Source organism: Hemibagrus wyckioides, linkage group LG09, assembly GCF_019097595.1.
Source record: "Hemibagrus wyckioides isolate EC202008001 linkage group LG09, SWU_Hwy_1.0, whole genome shotgun sequence".
Taxonomy (NCBI): Eukaryota; Metazoa; Chordata; class Actinopteri; order Siluriformes; family Bagridae; genus Hemibagrus; species Hemibagrus wyckioides.
The window spans coordinates 15,164,095-15,184,399 of NC_080718.1; the positions used below are offsets into that span (position 1 = coordinate 15,164,095).

General features: G+C 37.8%; 1 protein-coding gene across 1 annotated transcript; it reads right to left on the bottom strand.

The window, feature by feature from the left end:
* Positions 1–6,588: 6,588 nt before the first annotated feature.
* Positions 6,589–20,247, bottom strand: exoc5 (exocyst complex component 5). Its single transcript, XM_058399321.1, has 18 exons — positions 20,072–20,247; positions 18,308–18,402; positions 15,780–15,927; positions 15,137–15,331; positions 13,460–13,524; positions 12,751–12,779; positions 12,490–12,599; positions 12,359–12,403; positions 12,118–12,258; positions 11,924–12,003; positions 11,621–11,830; positions 10,655–10,802; positions 10,465–10,573; positions 10,222–10,342; positions 9,995–10,081; positions 9,732–9,846; positions 9,377–9,592; positions 6,589–8,478 (listed from the first exon to the last, which is right to left on the bottom strand). The coding sequence occupies exons 1-18, from the start codon at positions 20,096–20,098 to the stop codon at positions 8,290–8,292; spliced, it is 2,130 nt and encodes a 709-aa protein (XP_058255304.1). The 5' UTR covers positions 20,099–20,247; the 3' UTR covers positions 6,589–8,289.
* Between the last annotated feature and the right edge of the window lie 58 nt (positions 20,248–20,305).

The window sequence follows — 20,305 nt, forward strand, 5'->3', positions numbered from 1 at the left end:
TATTATTATATTTATGTTTATATTCATCTCTGTATGGTGACAGAGCTCACAAATAAACAAACTACAATGATATGGCTACTTTATGCTTTTTAGCATTAAATTAGACTCAAAAACCATCATATAAATTAGAGAAGTCAATATTAAAAATATTTTTATATTTCGTAATATTTTTCTTTTTCATATTTCCCACTCTGAAGGACACAGAAACATCCAGCAGAAGGATGCTCTTGAGTTTTCCCATCACTGGAATACTTTTTTTTTTTTATTACACTGATGAATCAGTTATGGAAGCACCGCTCAATATGAAATAAAATCCTAGATGTAATAGCTGTTTTCAGGCTTTTCATAAGAGTTCATGAATAAAAATCTATAACCACTATAGCATTTCTGATGCATTTGTAATGCATGATTATGTATTGTAATTTTTGCTTGTTTGTGTGTTTTTCTAGACATTTTGAGAGAATAGGAGCAGTGTGATTTTTTTCTGCATTGCAGCTACCACATTAACTAAAGCTAGGCAAAAAATAATTTTAAAATCTTTTTCCCAAATTATTTACGAGAGGTAGAATTCGGAGAGGTAGCTTTTATTAGTAAAAAGATGAGTTTGCTAAAACAATTTTTTTCCAACAAGCCCCTTTTTTGTAAACATTGTAAATTGTATAGTAAATGAACAAAATATTAGCAACTATTAGAATCTTGTCAGCAGGAACTAGCTATTAGCTAGCTATGTTAATGTTAGCTATTGTTTTTAATTAGAGGGTTATTCGGGATATAATGAAAGCCTGGCTCATTAATAGTCAGAGATTTTACTTTTCAACTGACAATTATATTATAATTTTGTTATTTTTATTTAAATAGCTACAGTCAGGTATATGGATGATTTATTTTATAATAAGTAGACTGACGGGAGCTAGCTAGGTTCTTCCTGACAGGTCTGCTTATAACTTTTGTCCTGTATTTCACCTTGTTGTGTTCAGCATTTGCCTTACATTTTTGAATCTATACTGTTTCACCAATGTTAGAAAAAACATTTAACACCCTATTTAACAGTTAAATGAATAATATATTAAGATTTGACTGCGTATTTTACTAAATTATTACAATATAATTACAGTTGTGTTATAGCAGCTATACAGTAAGGTTATTTCACTCAAAATAATCTTCCATTATTATAAGCGTTAATGTGTATTACAGAACATCATACTATTGTCAAACTGTGCAACACATTCAAATTCTCACACTGGGTTTAATTACAGAATGTTTTATAGGATGTTGGTGAAGGTCAATAAATCACTGTATTCTGTAATTGTGAAGGGCGGCAGATTAATTCATGCTAATTTAGTCTCATCCTAATCCTCCATTCTTTCGGTCAGTATATGTTTAGGTGAAGCGACGCGACTATATTGCTTGAAAAGTGGATGGATGGCAGGGAATAACTTTGGTTGACACCTCAGTTCGTCCTCAGTTCTGGCCAGTATACACAAACATTCTGTTTTGCTAATCTACTTCTATAATTTTTAGGAATTTTTAAGCAAACATTATTATTTTCATCAATACCTTCTCTTTCTTTCCCTCTCTCTCTCTCTCACCACACTTACTCTACCTCCTTTCAAAATTTCCCTCTATATTCTCCCCTCTATCTCCTCTTTCCCTTTTTGTTCTCTCTTTCTGTCTCTTTTCCCTTCTCTCTGCATTTCTTACAAAGGGAGCAGGCAGCATGCCTTCCCTGAAAATGAGGCCACGCACAGCAAGTATGCAAATGAAAGCAGTGCTCGTGGATTAGAATGGGACACCATATACCCTAAATCATGATTGTCAATCATGGTGAGGGATTAAGGGATACGGGCTTATAGACCTAAAAAAGCAACACTTCCCCCCCGGGTGCACTCCCATTGTGAAGAGCTGAGAGGAGAGGACTTGTCAAGAGGAAAGACGGCTGCTTTAGAACACTACTGCCCTCTTCTTGCTTGTAAAGAGCACTGCAGATAATCTTCCAGCAGTTCAGCTTCACTAATTACGCTCCACATTCTGGAGTACAAGCTCATGATTTTCAGTTAAAATGAATAAAAGCGCATGTAAATTTACATTCACAAATCAAAAGGTCTTCCTCTCAGGTGTTCACAGGAATTGTGACTTTGTGGGATTATGTGATATTCAATTATACAATATACACCCATCAGCCATAACGTTAAGAATTTTCGTTACACTGGCACCTGTCATGGGGTGAAATATATTAGCAGCAAGTGAAAAGTCAGCTCTCAATGTTAATGTGTTGGAAACAGGAAAAATGGACAATTGTAATGATCTGAGTGACTTTGACAAAGGCCAAACTGTGATGAGGTCAGAACATCTCCAAAACAGCAGGTCCATGTGGAGTTTTCCCAGTATGCAGTGGTTAGTACCAAGTGTTCCAAGGAAGAACAACCGGTGAACCAGTGACAGGGTCATGGGTGACTAAAGCTCACTGATGCATGTGGGGAGTGAATGCTTGCCTGTCTGGTCCGATCTCACTGAAGAGCTACTCTAGCACAAACTGCTGAAAACATGAATGCAGAACACACAGCGTATTCCAGCTTGCTGTGTATGAGGATGTGTAGCTGTAGACCGGTCAGAGTCCATATGCTGATCCCTGATCACCACCTACAATGTGCATATTAGCATCAGAACTGGACCATTGAGCAATGGGACAAGGTGGCCTTGTCTGATGAATCATGTTTTCTTTTACATCACATGGATGGCTTGGTGTGTGTGCATCACTTATCTGGAGAAGAGATGGCAATTTGATGACCACTGATATTCTAAAATGGGTTGTCCACAGTTATGGCTCAATTCTCTATGTTTTTACACCAAAAATCTACAATGTTTGATGCTAATTTAAAAGTACAACATGATTAACAACTTACAATTTACTAGCACTTTTATTAAACAGAAAATAGCAGTGCATCAGTCTTATTAAGCGTCTTGCATAGTCCAATTGGCATTAAGATAACATAAATGTCAACAGTGTTAGCTTGTTAAAGAAAGATTTTTGTACATGAAGTATCGTGCTTTTTGCCACATTGTAGACCTGGAAAGCATATCATAATGTATTCCAATTTTTGTGCATCACTACAAAGTAGGTCTATAAAGTTACAGCTGACGGATTTTCATATGATGACACTTTACCTCATGCCATATGTCTGGTGATATTTTACTTTGTGTTTCTCACCATTAACAAAGCTCACAATAAGAACTATCAAATAAAACCAAATCTGTTTCTGCCATTTTTAAAAAAATATATATACACTGATAGATTACAAGTCTGTACTCTTCTTATTGAAATAAACAACAGGGTCCATAACTTTAATTATGAAATCCACATTTCATTATTAAAAATGATGAATAACAAGGCCAATTGATACAACATGAGTGTATTTTTTTATTTAATTATTTACGTACTTACTTACTGCTTTAACTTTTACTTGGACTTGTTGGTTGGCAGAGAAATCTGTAAGGAACTAGGGACATGTCTGTACCACGTCTGGAGCAAAACTGTACCCTCACAGAGTCACCATAACATGACCTTACTGCAAATTACACCTCTCTGTGCTCCGTTGCTCAATCTTAAAAATGAATATGTACATATCTTTCCAGGAAATAACACCCAGACACACACTAAAAAAAAGAAAAAGAAAAAGATGTATTGATACAAGCCCAGTGGCAGACCAAAGACCAAGTGCTAATCGTTCCACATAATTAGGTGAAGATTTAGCTTATGAGCTTTTAGCTGGTATTAAGCAAAGCTGCTGTTGACATGGATCGACTGCTGTAATACTGTATTGTCAGTGCTCCAGGAGGTAGAGGGAGGACCGTGTAAGGGAGTGATGTGCTCAAGCTGGGATTTTGTGGGCTGCTCAAACCACTGGAGGGGACAGGGGACAGGGGACAGGTTGGACCTAACACCACCATGGGCTCACAGTAACATCTTCTGCTAATGTGGGTGGGTATACGTACCTTCTCCATAAAATTCCATAAAATGCTAATATAAAGTTAACTTCTTCAAGACAAGTTAGGAATGAGATTTCCTGTGGAACTCTTGACAAGTTTTGTGGATTAATGAGTTTGAATACATGGAATGCACGGACACAGGCCTGCGCTGAGACTGCAGAGAGATCACTCCTGTCTGAAGAGACACTTCAAGGCTAGAAGTGACACTTCAAATGCCAGAGTGGCTCCACTTGGTCTCAACAATGTCTCAAAAAAGTAAGATTTTAAGTGTCACAATACTTAACCTTTTTTTACCCCATTTATTTTTATTCCATTTATTTAAATCTATTAAATATTATAAGGTGATTATAAGGTGATTTTTATGATTTTGATTCATTCATATTATTTATTCGAATTTTATTATTTAACTTTCTCAGTGGCTTGGCCTCACTAGGTTAAAGTATATGACTTTCTCTTTTAACATGAATCGACATTAAAAGATTGCTTTTGTTTATGTTTGAAAAGAAAAAAAGTGCTGATCAATAAAAAATCAAAACTTTTGGGTGTATTTTTTTTTTCTCATTACTACACTTACAGTTCCCTCCAAAAGTACTGGAACGGCAAGGCCAATTCTTTTGTTTTTGCTCTAACATTTTTTGAGATCAGAAGACAAGCTTATTAGATCAGCTCTTATTTCCTGATATTTACATCTAAATGTGTTAAAACACTTAAAACATACCAGGTTTGGTGGCAGACTACACAAGTACAAAATTATTAGAACAGATAGTCTTAAAGGAAATAACCGTTAATATCTGGTTGCATGTCCAATGCTGGCAATAACTACAACGCAGTGACTCACTTACATCACCAAACTGCTCCATTCTTCATTTGTAAAGGATTTCCCAGTATTGTTCTGCAGCTTTTCCCAGATGTTGTTGTTTGCTTGTTGTTTGCAGTCTCCTTTTCAAGAGATGAAGTGCTGATCAGTTGGGTTAAGGTCTGGTCAGTGTCTTGGCCCGTCTAAAACCTTAAATTTTTTCCCATTATCATTTGTTGTGTAGCTATTAATTGTTTAATGCCAATCTAACAGGGCATACCTGGACAACAAGAAATGATCAATATTTTTGATCATATGAAAAATAAAAGCTTACATTTCATCATCTCATTCTTAAACCCAAATGTATAGAAGTGTATAGAGGAAATAAAGAGAACAAATTGACATTGCTGTCACAATACTTTCTGAGGGGACTGGATTTTAGATCCCTATATCACAGTTCAGTTTAAATGAATTTTTTAAAATGTTGATAAATGTAATCACAATCAATTCAATGTGTTAATTACAAACAACTACTGCATTTCTAAAGAAAAGAAAACATCTACTGAAACATATTAACTTGTGTGTAAGAGACAGGGGGAAAAAGTAAAATCATGTAGGCTAATAAGCAGTGATGAGTAGAGCGCAGTGTGGTTTCATTCCAGCATTTCACTGTTGACAATGTTTCTAATCCATGCCACCTGCTCAAACAGAAAGTCCCAAACACAGCAGCGCTCTGTCCTACCTCCATAATGAGTCAGAGGCCCCACGGGACACTCAGTGCTCCTCTCCCTCCTGTTATCACCCCTTCACCGGCTCACTCGCTAATGCCAAGCACTAATCGCCACAGAAAACAAATAGCTAGTTCTCAAATGTTTGGAAAAGGCTTCGGTGTTTGCATCAGGGCCTAACAAAATAATTTTTACAAGCTATCCAGTTGTGATTAGGGCTGTGAGAATTGAATTTCCATGGCACTGATCATATTAATATTAGACTAATTAATTGTGCTGTTTAACTTTGCCCATTTGTCATTGTGTACCTTCTACACAACAGTACACTTAGCCGGAGACAGAGTTAGGCCAGCTTTTGAACCGCCTGTACTCCGCATAGCATTCTGTCTTATAAATTGCAATGTGGTTTGGAGCATGGCTTTTTCCAACTCTTAAATAACAAGATTAATTTTCTTCTTTTGGGCATTATTCCTAATAAGTCCTAATAAATACACTACCACTCAAAAGTCTGGGATCACTCAAAGATTTTATTGTTTTCCAAGGAAACAGACATGAAATTAGTCTGAATAGAAAATATAGCAAAAGAACAGGACATGCTGATATGTCAGAGTTGGAATAATTATTTTGATGGAAATGATTAAGGTTTTCTTCAAACTTTGCCTTCATCAAAAAAAAACCACCTTTTCAGCAATTACAGGCTGGGCATTCTAGCTTTCAGTTTTTCAGGATAATCTGATGAGATTTCACCCCATGCTTCTTGAAGCATCTCCCACAAAATGGACCGGCTTGATAGAGTCTTCCTCCATAGCTGAAATATGCAAGTGATCCCAAACTTTTGAGCGGTAGTGTATATGTTAGGAGTTTGTTCCTCAATGCAATTATTTTCATGAAGTTACAAGAACAGCTGAAAATAAAGGAGGTACTCACAGTGTCCTGTGCTTTTGTAGCTGAGTACTGAGATTTAAGGTGACATTCTACACACAACCAGGTATCAGGAGTGACATTATAAAACCAGTGAACATATAATATGAGCACATGATGTGCATATAGATTACTATAGGGAAGGAATGAACACTCTTTCACTTAACTTCAAATTTTATTGAATTAGGTTTGCATGTTGTTATTAGTGAGAAACAAAATGAGTGCCATTGTGACTTGTTTTATTATTTTGTAGATTCATTAAATCATATCAAGCAGGTTCAATATCAGTATGAGTGCCTGTGTATATGTAGGAGATCAACAGTAAGAAGAAAGAAAAAAAAAATAAAATAAGTAACATCAAAAGACAGACACTGGGATCAGACATCCCCTTTTTTCCCCCCCACAGATCCTTAGAATTATGTTCAGGTAGGGTCATGTGACACTGGGTCAGAATGATCACACTCTGGTTTGGTTTCAGTTTGCGGAGCAGTGGAGTTGACTGGACCTTATTACCAACCCTGCAGAGGGCAGACACTTGACTTCTTTAATCAGATTCAGCCAACAGTATTAGAGAGAAACTTGCACATTCAGTGCCCTCAAGTCCCAATTTTAACAAATTAACCAATAAGTATAACTTCTGCGAGTTATACTTATATACAGTTATATTTAATAGGGATATTAAAGATTGTATGTTAGTACAGTAATTCGCATTGCCATTAGTGTTTTGGATCAAAAATGTTGTGTTGTTACAGTTCTGAGCAAGCTGGTGGTTAACATCTAGTTATTTAGATATTTCTGCGTTGACATGCCATCCATACAATGTCATAAAAGCATCAGATTTGGAAAATTGACTGATTTAAGAGTGGAAGGAATATACAATGTGGAAGATTACAATGATATATGCCACTAGTTGTATGTCAGGAATACTTTAGCACACAAAGACGACTTGTTTGCTAAACTTCCATGTTGTTTTCTCAGAAATGGAGATATTTGGCATTTTTAAAATCTTACAGTTCAACCCCATTAACCTCCACTACCAGGACCCTAAGAAGAAAAAAGTTAGTTGACCGAGTGCATACCATTACAATAAAATTTTTTAGTAAGACGGGAATGTGTCTTTAACTAATATGCTGTGTATTTTCTGTTTAAGCTTAATCTGAACAATGAGCTATGCTCATTTTAGTTACCAGAATGATTACTAGTCATTTATCAGTTTGTATTACTTATTCAAATCCTTTGTTATAAGCAGCGACCTGGGCAATGTTTTGTTTCTTAGTCCTCATTACATGAATTGACCTGATTCGTATAAATTCTGTAACCTTGTACAGAATTTACATCAGACAAATATGCACTCTTATGTTGGGGGAGGCGGGGACTGATTAGCTGTTGTTCATTAGCAAGCGCATGATGCAACCTGCTGAAGTGCTTCCAGTGCCAGCAGAGCCACATATATTTGGTACAATAAACTATTTAATACGTTGTTTCCAGATGTGAACCAAATTAAAACTAAACCCTCAGCTTCAAAGAAAAAAAGCTAACAAAAACAGTGATGCAAAAGCAAAAAAGTAGAATACATTTCATATCAGTGAAATGCCATACATTCATACATGTAGTTGACTGGTTAAAAAGGAAAGCACAGAAAAGGAACGACGCAAATAAAACTTAAAAATTACAAATGGGCAGATGCATAAATATTCTTTTCTCAGTATGCACCGGGACACACATTCTCATATCCGCGAGTTGTTGAGAAATTATAATTAAATGTTAAAAAGAAAGTCCGAAAGCCACTCAGACTGAACCAAGAGTGCTTTTTCTGATTGGACAGCTGTGTACAGGGTGTGCAGTCTTACCCAATCATTAGCTAAAATGGCGGCCCAGTCTAGCTGAGCGATAGTCCGCCCTGAGCTGCACGAAGGCATGCAGGAGGTTCCTGTCCAGGTTTGTGAGCTGCTCTCCTGAGCAAACCTGCTTCAGATTGTCAGGAACAACAACCAGAAGGTTACAGAGAGCGTGTAATGTGTCAAAGAGCTGCAGGACCAGAGGAACCTGAGACAGACATAAGCACAGTGATAACACACTTACAAATCCATGCTGAAACAAAATCACATCGATCCAATCAGTAGACAAAGCAGAAACCCATCACAATTTATACTGCCAAAAGGGCAAATTATATAAATTTGTATATATAAATATTTAAAAAAAAAAAAAATTACATTATATTATATTATATTATATTATATTATATATATATAATATATAACAATCAAGAGAAATCAATTATCAAAAAAGGACAGAAAACGGGTGATGTAAATGACAGCCTTGCAAGGTGATTTGCACATAACTCTAATCCTTAAAAAGCCCTCTGTGTCATTATAATCATTTTCAGGTTAACAGTAAACCTATCCCATATTCTGATCAAAGATGGCTAAATCGAATTTTATTCCATCAGAGTAGTTTTAGTATTAAGTTGGTGCTGTAAATTAATAGCTGAGAAAACCACTGTAATAAGGTTTGTTCATTGTTCATTTCCCCACCAATCCTCTGATTAATCCCACCTTCAGTTCTGTGCTTGGTTAATAATTCGACTTCAAAACAAATGAACATTAAAAGTGGTTTAGTTTAGCAACCATGGCAACAATTGAGCTTGAAAATCTCTGCCCATTATTTCTGTCCCACTCGTATTCAAATGCATTTTGCTGCATTTGTCTCAACTGGTTCTCAGTGCTCAGTAAACTGGTTTTATTTTGCTGTTTTACTGTTTACAGCTAGATACCACTAATTACTATTTCTCCTACAACTGCAGGTATACATTTTAACTCAAGCTAGGTATACCATTGTATGAGTGGTGATGTATGTAATCATGATATTATGGATAGCTCCTTTTAGATCACCTCATTACTCAAGCCTTTACCCTTTATGCACTCAAACTTTGACCTCTCCTTACCTGGAAGTCTTTGGCACAGCGGCGGTATTCTGCCACGTCACAGATGGCCAGCATGCCTCCCATGGACGTGTAGGTGAACTGCTGCAGGTGCTCGTGGATGAGCCTGTGAAAGCGCACGCCCAGCTCAGCCAGCACCGTATCCACATTTTTCCCATCCATAGACCGCCGTACACGTTCTACATGCTTCCTCACGTAGACACATACCTTAGAGCATGCCTAGGAAAACGACACACAGGAACAACACCGCAGCATCATGTCTAATGCAAACGACAGCCAAACCTAGCTTCTTATGATTCGATTATTTCAGTATTTACATTTGTGCTTCAGTTAGAATTCAGAACTTAATATTACTTACTGTAGTGTATTGTAGTGTACTTATTGCATTGTTCTCATCTTCCGGCCTGAAGTCGGTTTTCTTTTGCTCTGTGGCCAGAATATGTTTCATCTGGCCGATCATGCAATTCAGTGTTCTAAACACGAGCAATCAAGAGAGGCCATTTAAATGTACATCCTAATTCAAGTTCATTCATACTTTATACTGCAGAAGTCTAATCAATCTCAGGAATGTCTCAAAAATGCATCAGTCCCAAGAGATAAAGAGAAATATAGAAGACTAACCGGTCAATGCCTGTGTCTAGTTTCACTTCCATCTGATCAATCACCTCCTTTTTCTTTTGCAAACATTCTGTTAGCTTAGGAGAGGAGCTACAAGAGTCATAGAACAAATCAGGGTCATAGAGCCAATAAAGGTTAGAATATATAATGTATATATATTTTATTTATTTATTTATCTATCCATCTTTTCCTTCCTGAATCACACTAAACGATTCATCATTTCCATTTACCTAATAAGTGGCATGAGATGATCATTAAACTGCTTATCAAAGAGGTGAAAAATAGTGTTAGCCTGCTGCACCACATCCAAGAAGTAAAGGTTTGCATTTTTGGCATCTGCTGACGGAATAGCTGTAAAACAAAGACGTCATTACGTTTGATTAATAAACAACCTACTATAATTAATGCAATACATATACATACATTATATATATATATATATATATATATATAAAAAATATGATCTTTTCTACCTGAAAGGCCAATTTCCAAGGCATAGTCAATGTGATCCACACAAAGGTGCTCTACAAGCAGCAGGAAGATAGAGTAGGCATTTTTAGGGAGATCAGCTGGGTCAGACAGCTGTAAGGAGAGATACAAATATTAGTTTCCACAATTAATTTTTCCCAGAGGTTATAGATCAAATATAAGATATTGTTTTGCCTTGTTGCATCTCTGGAAGGCGTGACGTGTCTCCTGCAGCAGATTGACCACGACCTCCTGTGAGAGAAAGGTTTCTCCATGTGTGTCAATACTGGGACCCAAAGGCAGGTTAGTCCGCTGCCTGATCCTCTCTTTCAGCTCCTGGATACTGTATATGTTTATGTGAGAAAGGGAATGGCATAAATTCATAAGATACCCAAGTTGCACAAAGCTGGAATATATAGCTGTTCTGAAGCACTGCATGTTTCTCTACTTTAAATAAACACTTCAGTTTTCAACCAAATCTCCACATACTTCATCTGTAGCAAATTGTGGACAAAGGTGTGAAGATGTTTCTTCTTGTGGAGAAATAAACCCGTTTACTCCAAGCTCACTTGTAGGTCTGTATTAATCTGACTTAATCTGATAAATTAAGCTCTAATACAATATTATTCATCCTTTCAGAAATAAGTGTACTTTTTTAGTAATAAGGCTTAAATCAAACACAGCAATGATGCAGTTTCTACTCAACTGTGTGCAGATACCACAAAACTCTTTAGACACTTATGTTTATTGTATCACCACATGTCTTTCCCAGCATTTTACATTCTTTTCTCCAGAACGAGTAATGTGTCAATAATATTGGTTAAAGTAATATTTACAAATACGGCTGAAAGAGATTACATTGAAAATTCTGAAACAGTGCAGTAGCCTGTATACTAGGCACATGGTGTGCTGGTGGGTAAGTTTATTAACACCAACATTAACATAACAGGAGGATCAAGATCAGAGAAGACATTCCGGTGATTTCTGCAGATGCTTTGGCTTTTACAGTTTTTCACTTGCAATCTGGAACTCTACTTGTAGGTGGTATTTGCACATACACATTTGTGAGTTTTGCAATTTTATCTTCATGTCTATATAAGATTTTTTTATAAAGCTTGAAACATCCAGACAGAGCAAATAGCAACTGCAAGACCTCCTTACCTTCCCGTTCCTACTGGACGTTTTTGGTGGTTCTTCGAGTCGTAGTATCGCTGCAGAATTGAAGCACTACGAGACTGCAGATACTGCCGCTCCCTGTCTATGTAACTATCCAGGTTGGAGGAGAAGATGCTCTTAATCAGTTTGGACAGAAAGGTGTGTTTGTCTGAACCCAAGTTAAACTCTGTTAGTTTAGCAGCCAAAGCTGTGGTCCTGAAAGCAGAGTCCAGACATTCCCAGACATTGTTAAAGGAAGAGTCAAACCACTGAGATATGTTATTCCATTCAAAGAAATGTAATGAATACCTGGTGTAGAGGTCATAGAGGTTTTTGAGGTATTGCTCCAATTCAGTGGAACGAGGATCAAGCCTTTCTTTTACATAGGTCTAAAAGCATAAAGTCCAGTCACTTCAGCTCTCTGACTTGGCAATATGTATATGTATGTATGCATGTATATATGTACACACACTTCAGATCAGCATGTATAGTTAGGATTTTACCTGTAACTTGTTTTCAAAGATGTTTTGGACAAGTTTGGCCATGACCATTTCTGGGCTACAGAAGACCTCGCCCACCTGTTTATTGACCTTCTGACAGAGAACAGCAGTGTCCTCAAACACATCGCTCTGCATGTATGCACCCTGAGAACAGACGTTATTGTGTTATTTCCGGACAACTGCACCAGCTTCTAGACTTCTAATATTTAAAATATATTAAACATATAAATCAAAAAGGGCTTACCTCTTGGCACTGCTTGATGTAGACATCTATACAATGGGCATAGCCCTGAGAATGAAAGAAGAAACAATATGAGGCAATAATTATAGGGAGTGTAGAAAGGCTCAGAAGATAGTGTGGCTGCTCTACCTCACCTTGAAATGTAGCAGGACTGCAGCCACTTCTCTCATGCGGCCGATTTCCCCTCTGCGCTGAGCTGCTGTGAACTCCTGAATCAGCTGCCGCTCCAAGTCATGGTATTTACCTGAAATCCACACACACAGGTTATTTTTAACTGCATACATTGCCATTAAGAGAGTATAAAGCATTCATGATTTAATGCTTTAAATTTCTGCTTTGTCATTATCTTTCACAAATTGTGTTTTTTTTGTGAATTAAAAGGAATAAACGCTCACTTGCTATCTTGGCCTTCACATCAGCAAATCTGAATGAGAAGAGAGAGAAGGACAGAGGAAGTAGAGTGAACGGTCATTAGACATCTAGGATGAAAACCTTCAACTGTAAACATGGTAAATTAGATGGTATAATCTATTACAGCCTCAACATTTTTGAGAAATTTCAATTATATGAAATACTTCAATTCAAAACTTCAATTATATGAAATTTTTGTTGTTATAAAAGGTTATTTCATGTTCATTGAATATGTGAGATGTATTATATTAAAATACTACAATAATATTGTTTAGACTGAAAATTCTTTTTTAAAAGTTAAGTGCATAAATGCAGATTAAGTTAAATGAACTTTTAGGTATGAGCTTTACTGTTCTGGCCTCACATGTAAATGATAATATTTGAGAGTGGTTAACAACTTTATTTTCACTCAGTATGTTTAACTGCAAGGTTGTCTTGTTGTACAATTGTAGACATGGGACTTACATGATAGCTTTGCCCTACTGCAGTGATTTAGGAAGCTTTTTTCCACTTTTTCTGGATATTTAACCTACATGTCCTCTGGGCAACTTGGAGTAAAGAAACTAATAGTCAGGACACAAAATCTGCTTGTCCCAGGTGCTACAGCTAGTGATCTGTCCACCCATGATATTTGGATTATCTTTCCCCTCCAAGTGCCAACTCTCATCTTCCTCATCATCTCACACTGCTTACCGGTCAAACGGCAACTCCTGAGCAATCAGGTGCAACTTCTGAATGATGTCAGCTGCTTCCTTAATCTGCTCAGTAAAAACAGAAAATATTAAGACACATTACAATGATGATAGATATAAGTGTGAATCAGACATAAAGAGATTGCTGATAAGAGAAAATGGACATGAGAAAGGCCTTCGTGGCACAGGCCTTAAACCTTAGGATCAGCTTACAGTAAATCTTTGCATCACCCCCCCATCATTCTTTCCTTCCTCTTGTCCATCACAGAGGATGGACCATTTAGGAGTGAGCCCATGAGAAGCAGCTCAGCTAACCCCCTGCTCTGCACTCCACTGCCCATCTAGCGCTTTACTCTCTCTGTCGTAAGTAGTGGACTACAGCTAATCCCATGGCAGCCTTACTAAATCACCTTCTATAATCTGTCCCAATGGGCAGGCGGGAGGTATTGGCAAAAACAGGCTAGACAAGAACACCCCACCTCTCCCTTCACTGCTAACACATGGGGAGAACAGGATCTGAGGAGGTCCTAGCATCCACACATCTTCCATTTCTGCTTCCTATTCCTGCCTGCCTCAGCTAACATCATTACTGTGCTCCCGTGAGGTGGATCCAGCTTTTCTGCTCTCCTCATCGAGGTTTTCTAAGTATCTGTCCCCCAGCTAAGATTAGCTAAATCCCATGTAAGTGATGTAGAAGTCTCCCTGCAGTGGGGGGTTTTTACCAGTGCTTGTCTTCACACTGTCTGGGGCCAGCCCTCCTTTTCTAAAGGATTAGGTCGGCGTTCCTTTCCTCTATTTCCTCTCCCCCTTTAGCTATTCACCACCATCTCCTCTCCCTGACCCCTCGTTTCTCTTCTGAAGGTGGGCTCATTTATTAAAAAAAAAAAAAGAAAAGTCTGCCGGGTATATTCCCACGCGTCTCTCGGGGAGTGTGTTGGTGGTCTAATGCTAATAGCATATGATATGCAAGACTTACCACCCAAGTTACCCCACCCCATAGTGACTTGAAAGACACTTATGAAGTGTCATTACATACCGAGTTAGTGTGCGTCAGTACTCATGTAGATTAATATTTTTAGCTTAGCTGATATAACAACCAACATTCATTATCATTTTACAGTGTCCTTAAACCCTCAATCAACTTACTTTACAGACTGACAAAGAAACACTGAATGTGAATATCCAGAAGTTATTCCAAAAAAGTAATGAATTTCAGTGTGTAACTACATAAGAATGTGGGAATTTTATACATCAGCTGATGATTAATTTGTGAAAAGCAGGCGGTACAAAATAAACACGCTAGCCTACAATCGATTGTGGAGGTCTTCTCGCCTCCCACAACCCCAGCATTGAGGGTGCAAAGGCGGACAAAATCCAGCTAATGCGGGAAGCAGAGCTAGAAAGAAAAGATGAAAATTTCATCCCAAGATTATTTCAGAGGGTATGTCCAATCTCATGTGCATCTTAAGGTATTTTATGGTTGAGGGGGAGGGGAAACAAGATAAAATGATTAAAGAAAATCCAGTATCATTAAGTGGAGGGAAAGAAAGCCACTGACATACTGGAAAACAGTTGTGTGTGCAAACGTATGCATAGATACAGCTTTAAAAAAAAAAAACCCATCCCATCCTGTAACTGGAATATGGCCTAACAGTGTTTATACTTTTGAAACACTGACCTTCTCAGGGTTGGTAAAAACATCACTACGCAAATCTCCATCCAGGAATTCATTGAAGTAGGTCATAAGCCTCTGGGCCTCCACAGCCCTCTGCCTCGGAGTGTTCACTCCCTCCAGCTGGTCTCCCAGATGACACACCTTAGTGGCCACGTAGCTGATGTGATCATCCAGCTCTTGGAAGTGCTGAAAGGCAACCTGTGGAAACAATCACAGAAAAGATTCACAGCAAGTAGACAATCACAGAAAAGATTCACAGCAAGTAGAGTACACACTATGCAACTTCTCAGGAAATCTCAGAAACGCTGAAATCTTCACACTAAACAACTTGAAATCACTTGTGGTCAGTTATTTGGGAGGCATGGAGGGGCGCACTTGCTGATAAGGCATGGTTTGATCTTTCACCTGGAGAGATCACCACTAAAGTGTCTCTGATCCCCAAATACTCCAAATAGAGTGGTCAATTGTGTTCTTTGTGGAAATACTGGCTGGGGGATTTTGCTATTCTGCAAAGAAAACTGGAGCTAGAGTGCAAAAAAAAAAGGGCTGTCATGAATCACATCACATATTTGACTAAAATCGTATAAGTGTGCAGTAGATTCAGGCGTCCCTGACCCAACTGATTTAATCCATCATATTATCAAACCTGGTTGCTCCTCTGTAGCTCCTGGACTTTGTGTGCAAACTCTTTGGCTTCCCGATGGCACTGCTGTTCAAGCTTCTCAACTTTCCTCTGGATCCGTTCATCCAGCTGTTTCAGTTCCTCTATGTGGTTAACAAATTCTTCTAGCAGCCTGAAACAGGTACAACAATCCTCTTGTAGTGGCTACACACAAAGCATTTATTTTAAGAGCAAGACATCTATATATTAGCAAGACTCACATATAGTACAGCTATAGATTCAAAACAACAAAGTAACACATTATGTGTCCCAAACTGCATACTCAAGCAATATTCTGTGTAGTAAAAATAGTGTGAGTAGTGTGTTCATGCTGAAAATTCCAATAAGAAGAGCACTTCAAGTACCCATATGATGCACTTATTCAGCTGTAATAAACGAAGGGTGGAATGGAGGACTCTCCATGCACTCAACAATCACATGTTGCTTGACTAACATAAGAGGGGTGGGGCTAGCAGGCGGCGTCACTGGTGGCCAATGACACTCTGGTGGAGGAGACATCTTGCAAATATGAAATTAGCCCATGTTGTGTGATTTATTTTTTAATAGGTCACTTATTCTTCAAGCGTTGGAAGTCATTTGCTATCGACTGGCAAATGGTTAGTTAAAAAAAGTTACATTTGAGAAATCTTCTTCTCCAACTCGTACACTAGCTGGTAGATTGTATAGTGCATAGTGTAAGTGCATGTAGTAGGTCCTTAGTTTATACTGTAAGTAGTGTTAGTATATCATTTGAAATTCAACTGTATGTAACGTTCATTAGTGTACAGTTACAATTAAATTATTTTCTGACAAAGAAGAAGGCTTAAGTATAACAGTAGAAATCCATAGAAATGACTAACAGTAACAATGTTTTTGCACTGTTGTCACATCTGGTTAAAAAAGAACACACAGATACAGGATTTCTAGACTATTTCCAGGAATAAACATGCATAAAGCAGGTGTTTAGGAACTGTATCTGACTATTACAGGCCTCGTACCAATAGCTACGCTTCTCGAACCTGAGTCTAAACAGAATTTTGGAAAACTGCAGGAACGCACAGAAGAAGCATTACTTTTTTTCAAAAACTACATTTACAGTGCTGGCAAAAGACTTAATTGCCTATTACCAAACTGCAACTCCACATAAAAGTGGTCTTTATATGTGTGAGTGTGTGTATCACACACTACTCAGAGCTTTGTCAGCTGCATTTCTAAGCACTTGCAGGACAGCAGAGTAAAAACCTTCAAGTCAGCATGTTTGGATTCTCTGGGTGGTTAAAAAAAAATGAAAGAAAAAAAAAAAGGAAAAAAAAATTCCAAAGTGATGAGTGCAAAATCTCATATCACAATAATTCCCCCCAATGCTCAGTGCAGCTTAGGGTCTTTTCCCTTCTCTCTTTCACTGAAATTCGTTCTCTTCCATCACTTGTGAGTCAGCACTTCAGATGCTTCTATCAGCTTCTCCGTGGGTGAGAGGGGAGTGTAAAATCTGGGCTGATGTTTCTGCATTGCTAGACAGCACTAACACACTTCTCAACCACATTAGAGAGAACTGTTGCAACAGATCCAAGATAGACAGTTTAGTCAGTCTGGGCTAATGGCTGTAATATGAACGATATGGTTAATATTAATGCACTAGTTCTATGCTATTGTTTTTCACCAAATTCACAGAGATGTATGGCAGAAGCTCAACATAATTTGAGGCCAACAGTAAACTTCATCTAAAAATGTGCTGTTGTTCAACAAAGAAAAAACATGAAACTCTTGATGTAAATTTTTGTTAGGAGACATTTATTTAACATTTATTGAATGTGGGGCCTGAGGAAATTATTATTTATCACAACTGTAAAATGGAATGCAGGTTAACCTGGTGTACAAATAAAACCAAATGTACCTTTTTACACTATTCCAAATGCATTTTACAACATTTTCAGGATGTACCTTACTTATATCAATGTCTGGTCATTATTAATACTATTATTAACACTAATGTTTTCAAAATGATCTGGTTTGATTGTAGATGTGTGTGGCATGTATGTGAAAAAAAAATGCTGGATGTCAAGGTGTCTAAATTCTAACAAACTGCTAAAATTAATTTATAAACATTCATTATAATGAACATATCTATTGCATTTTATTATTTATAAACAAAGATATCTAAAACAGTGCTAGTAAAGTGTGATTGTTTACGCTATAAATGTCAGACTTTGATCAATTTGTTAAATACCTACATGCTGTAGTGAAACAGACACAAGCCAAATCAAGTCGGCTGTAAATAAATACCAGCGGTGAAAATATGTGTAATACACCAACGCCACAGTCACAGGGGAATTTTTAAAAGTTCTCTGTTTACACGTCTGATTTTAAAATGCCTTAACTTTACTTTTGGGTGAAACATGCAGAACAGAAGCATATTATAAAAAGAAAAAAAGTGCAGAATTATAGTTGAAAGAATAGTAGTCAAAGTTTCACATTGTGATCTCATGTGTAATACTTAATAAAAAAAATCTTACTTTTTAGGGTCAAATGCTTCTGCTCCTCCTTTAGATCCACCCCCTGGAGTTCTCCAAGCCAGTCGCTCAATGTACTCATCTGCATCAAATGGCTCCTAAAAGACAAAAAGAAATCAATTACATATACACTATATTGCCAAAAGTATTGGGACACCCTTCCAAATCATTGCATTCGGGTGTTGTTTTGCAGGGGTTGGGCTCAGCCCCTTTGTTTTAGTGAAATGCTTCAGCATACCAAGACATTTTGGAAAATTTCATGCTCCCAACTTTGTGGGAACAGTTTGGGGATGTCCCCTTCCTGTTCCAACATGACTGCACACCAGTGCACAAAGCAAGGTCCATAAAGACATGGATGAGCGAGTTTGGTGTGGAGGAACTTGACTGGCCTGCACAGAGTCCTGACCTCTTCCTGATGGAACACCTTTGGGATGAATTAGAGCGGAGACTGTGAGCCAGGCCATCTCGTCTCATCATTTGTGCCTGACCTCACAAATGCACTTCTAGAGGAATGGTCAAAAATTCCCATAAACACACTCCTAAACCTTGTGGAAAGCCTTCTCAGAAGATTCGAAGCTGTTATAGCTGCAAAGGGCGGGTTAACTCCATATTACATTCATATGCATGTAAAGGCAGGTGTCCCAAAACTTTTGCCAATATAGTGTACAAATGCAAATGTATTCAGTTAGTACAGATTACACATTGTTATACACTCAGCCCTCAAAAACCTAGGAAGTAAACCTTCCCTCTAGTGTAGGTATAAAAATGATTGAATGTAGCTCAGATCTAGCTTTGCACATTCTGTCAGACTTCCTTTACCCTGTCAAGCTGCCACATGACCAGTGCTGACCAAATATTATCTGGATGGTGGATCACTGTGCTCTGACTTCAACTTCCTAAGCTGGGATATGTGAAGAAAAGAATCCCACTGTGCTGTAATGTATGTGAGTCAATAATAAAGCCTTCTTCTTCAGCACCACAGTCCCAGTGATATGGTAGTGCTTTACACTTACTGTCCACTATATTATACAGACCTGTACTGTTGGTCAACCTTGTAGACACTGCGACTTGAACTCTATTTTCATGCTCAGTGAATATTCACGGTCATATGTTACAAACTGAACTTACATCGTATACGTGAGGAAACGAATAGTGAGTGTAGCTGTAAGGTTGGTAATTATGATCAACGCAGTAAAAATAGGCTTGAGCTCAGCCAGTCAGGAACAAAATGACAGCACTGAGTAGATACTATATAACCTTTAAAAATAAGGGATACGCTTAAAAAAAATTAAATATACTCCAAACTAAGTAATAAAGTCAGACACAAAGGTATTACTGAGATACAATGCTGCAAAAAACGCACTGAGACGCTCCATTAACTTTAGTTTTAACTGCAAAAGCACGGCACAGAGCTGTGTCCTAAATGGGTCCATACTCCATACTAAGGTTCACTACATACAAATAAAAAATAAAGGCTTTTACGCCCTTTGTAGTGCACTATATGTCAAAACAACAGCCATTTGAGATTTAGCCTCTTGCAGCTACAGCTGCTCTGTTCGCCCTATGAAATGCTAACAGGCTAAAAGCGTTCTGTTTTATACAACACGTAAGGTAATTTCTTGACAATGATATAAGGTTAAATAGTTTTGAATCTATTAGACACTCAATATGAACTATTCCGTTTTATGAAGGTGGGTGTGTTATTTACAAAGATAGCTAGCAACCAAGCTAACCTGCTTGCTAGCTTAACCAAATAAAGCAACTTACCTCAAATAACTGCGCCGTCGTAGCCATCTTTCCTGAACAGAGAGATGTTGCTCGAGGCAAAGAAAATCTGACAGAAACAGCAAGAACCCTGTCTAAATCATACAGCGGACCATATAGCTACCGCTCATTCACCCCAAATCAAGGCCCTCTGCTTCCTGCATACAGCTGCCATAACCGGGCCGGAAACAGAGAACGAACAAAACTCAACCTTCAGCAGCAGGTCTGAAATCAGTT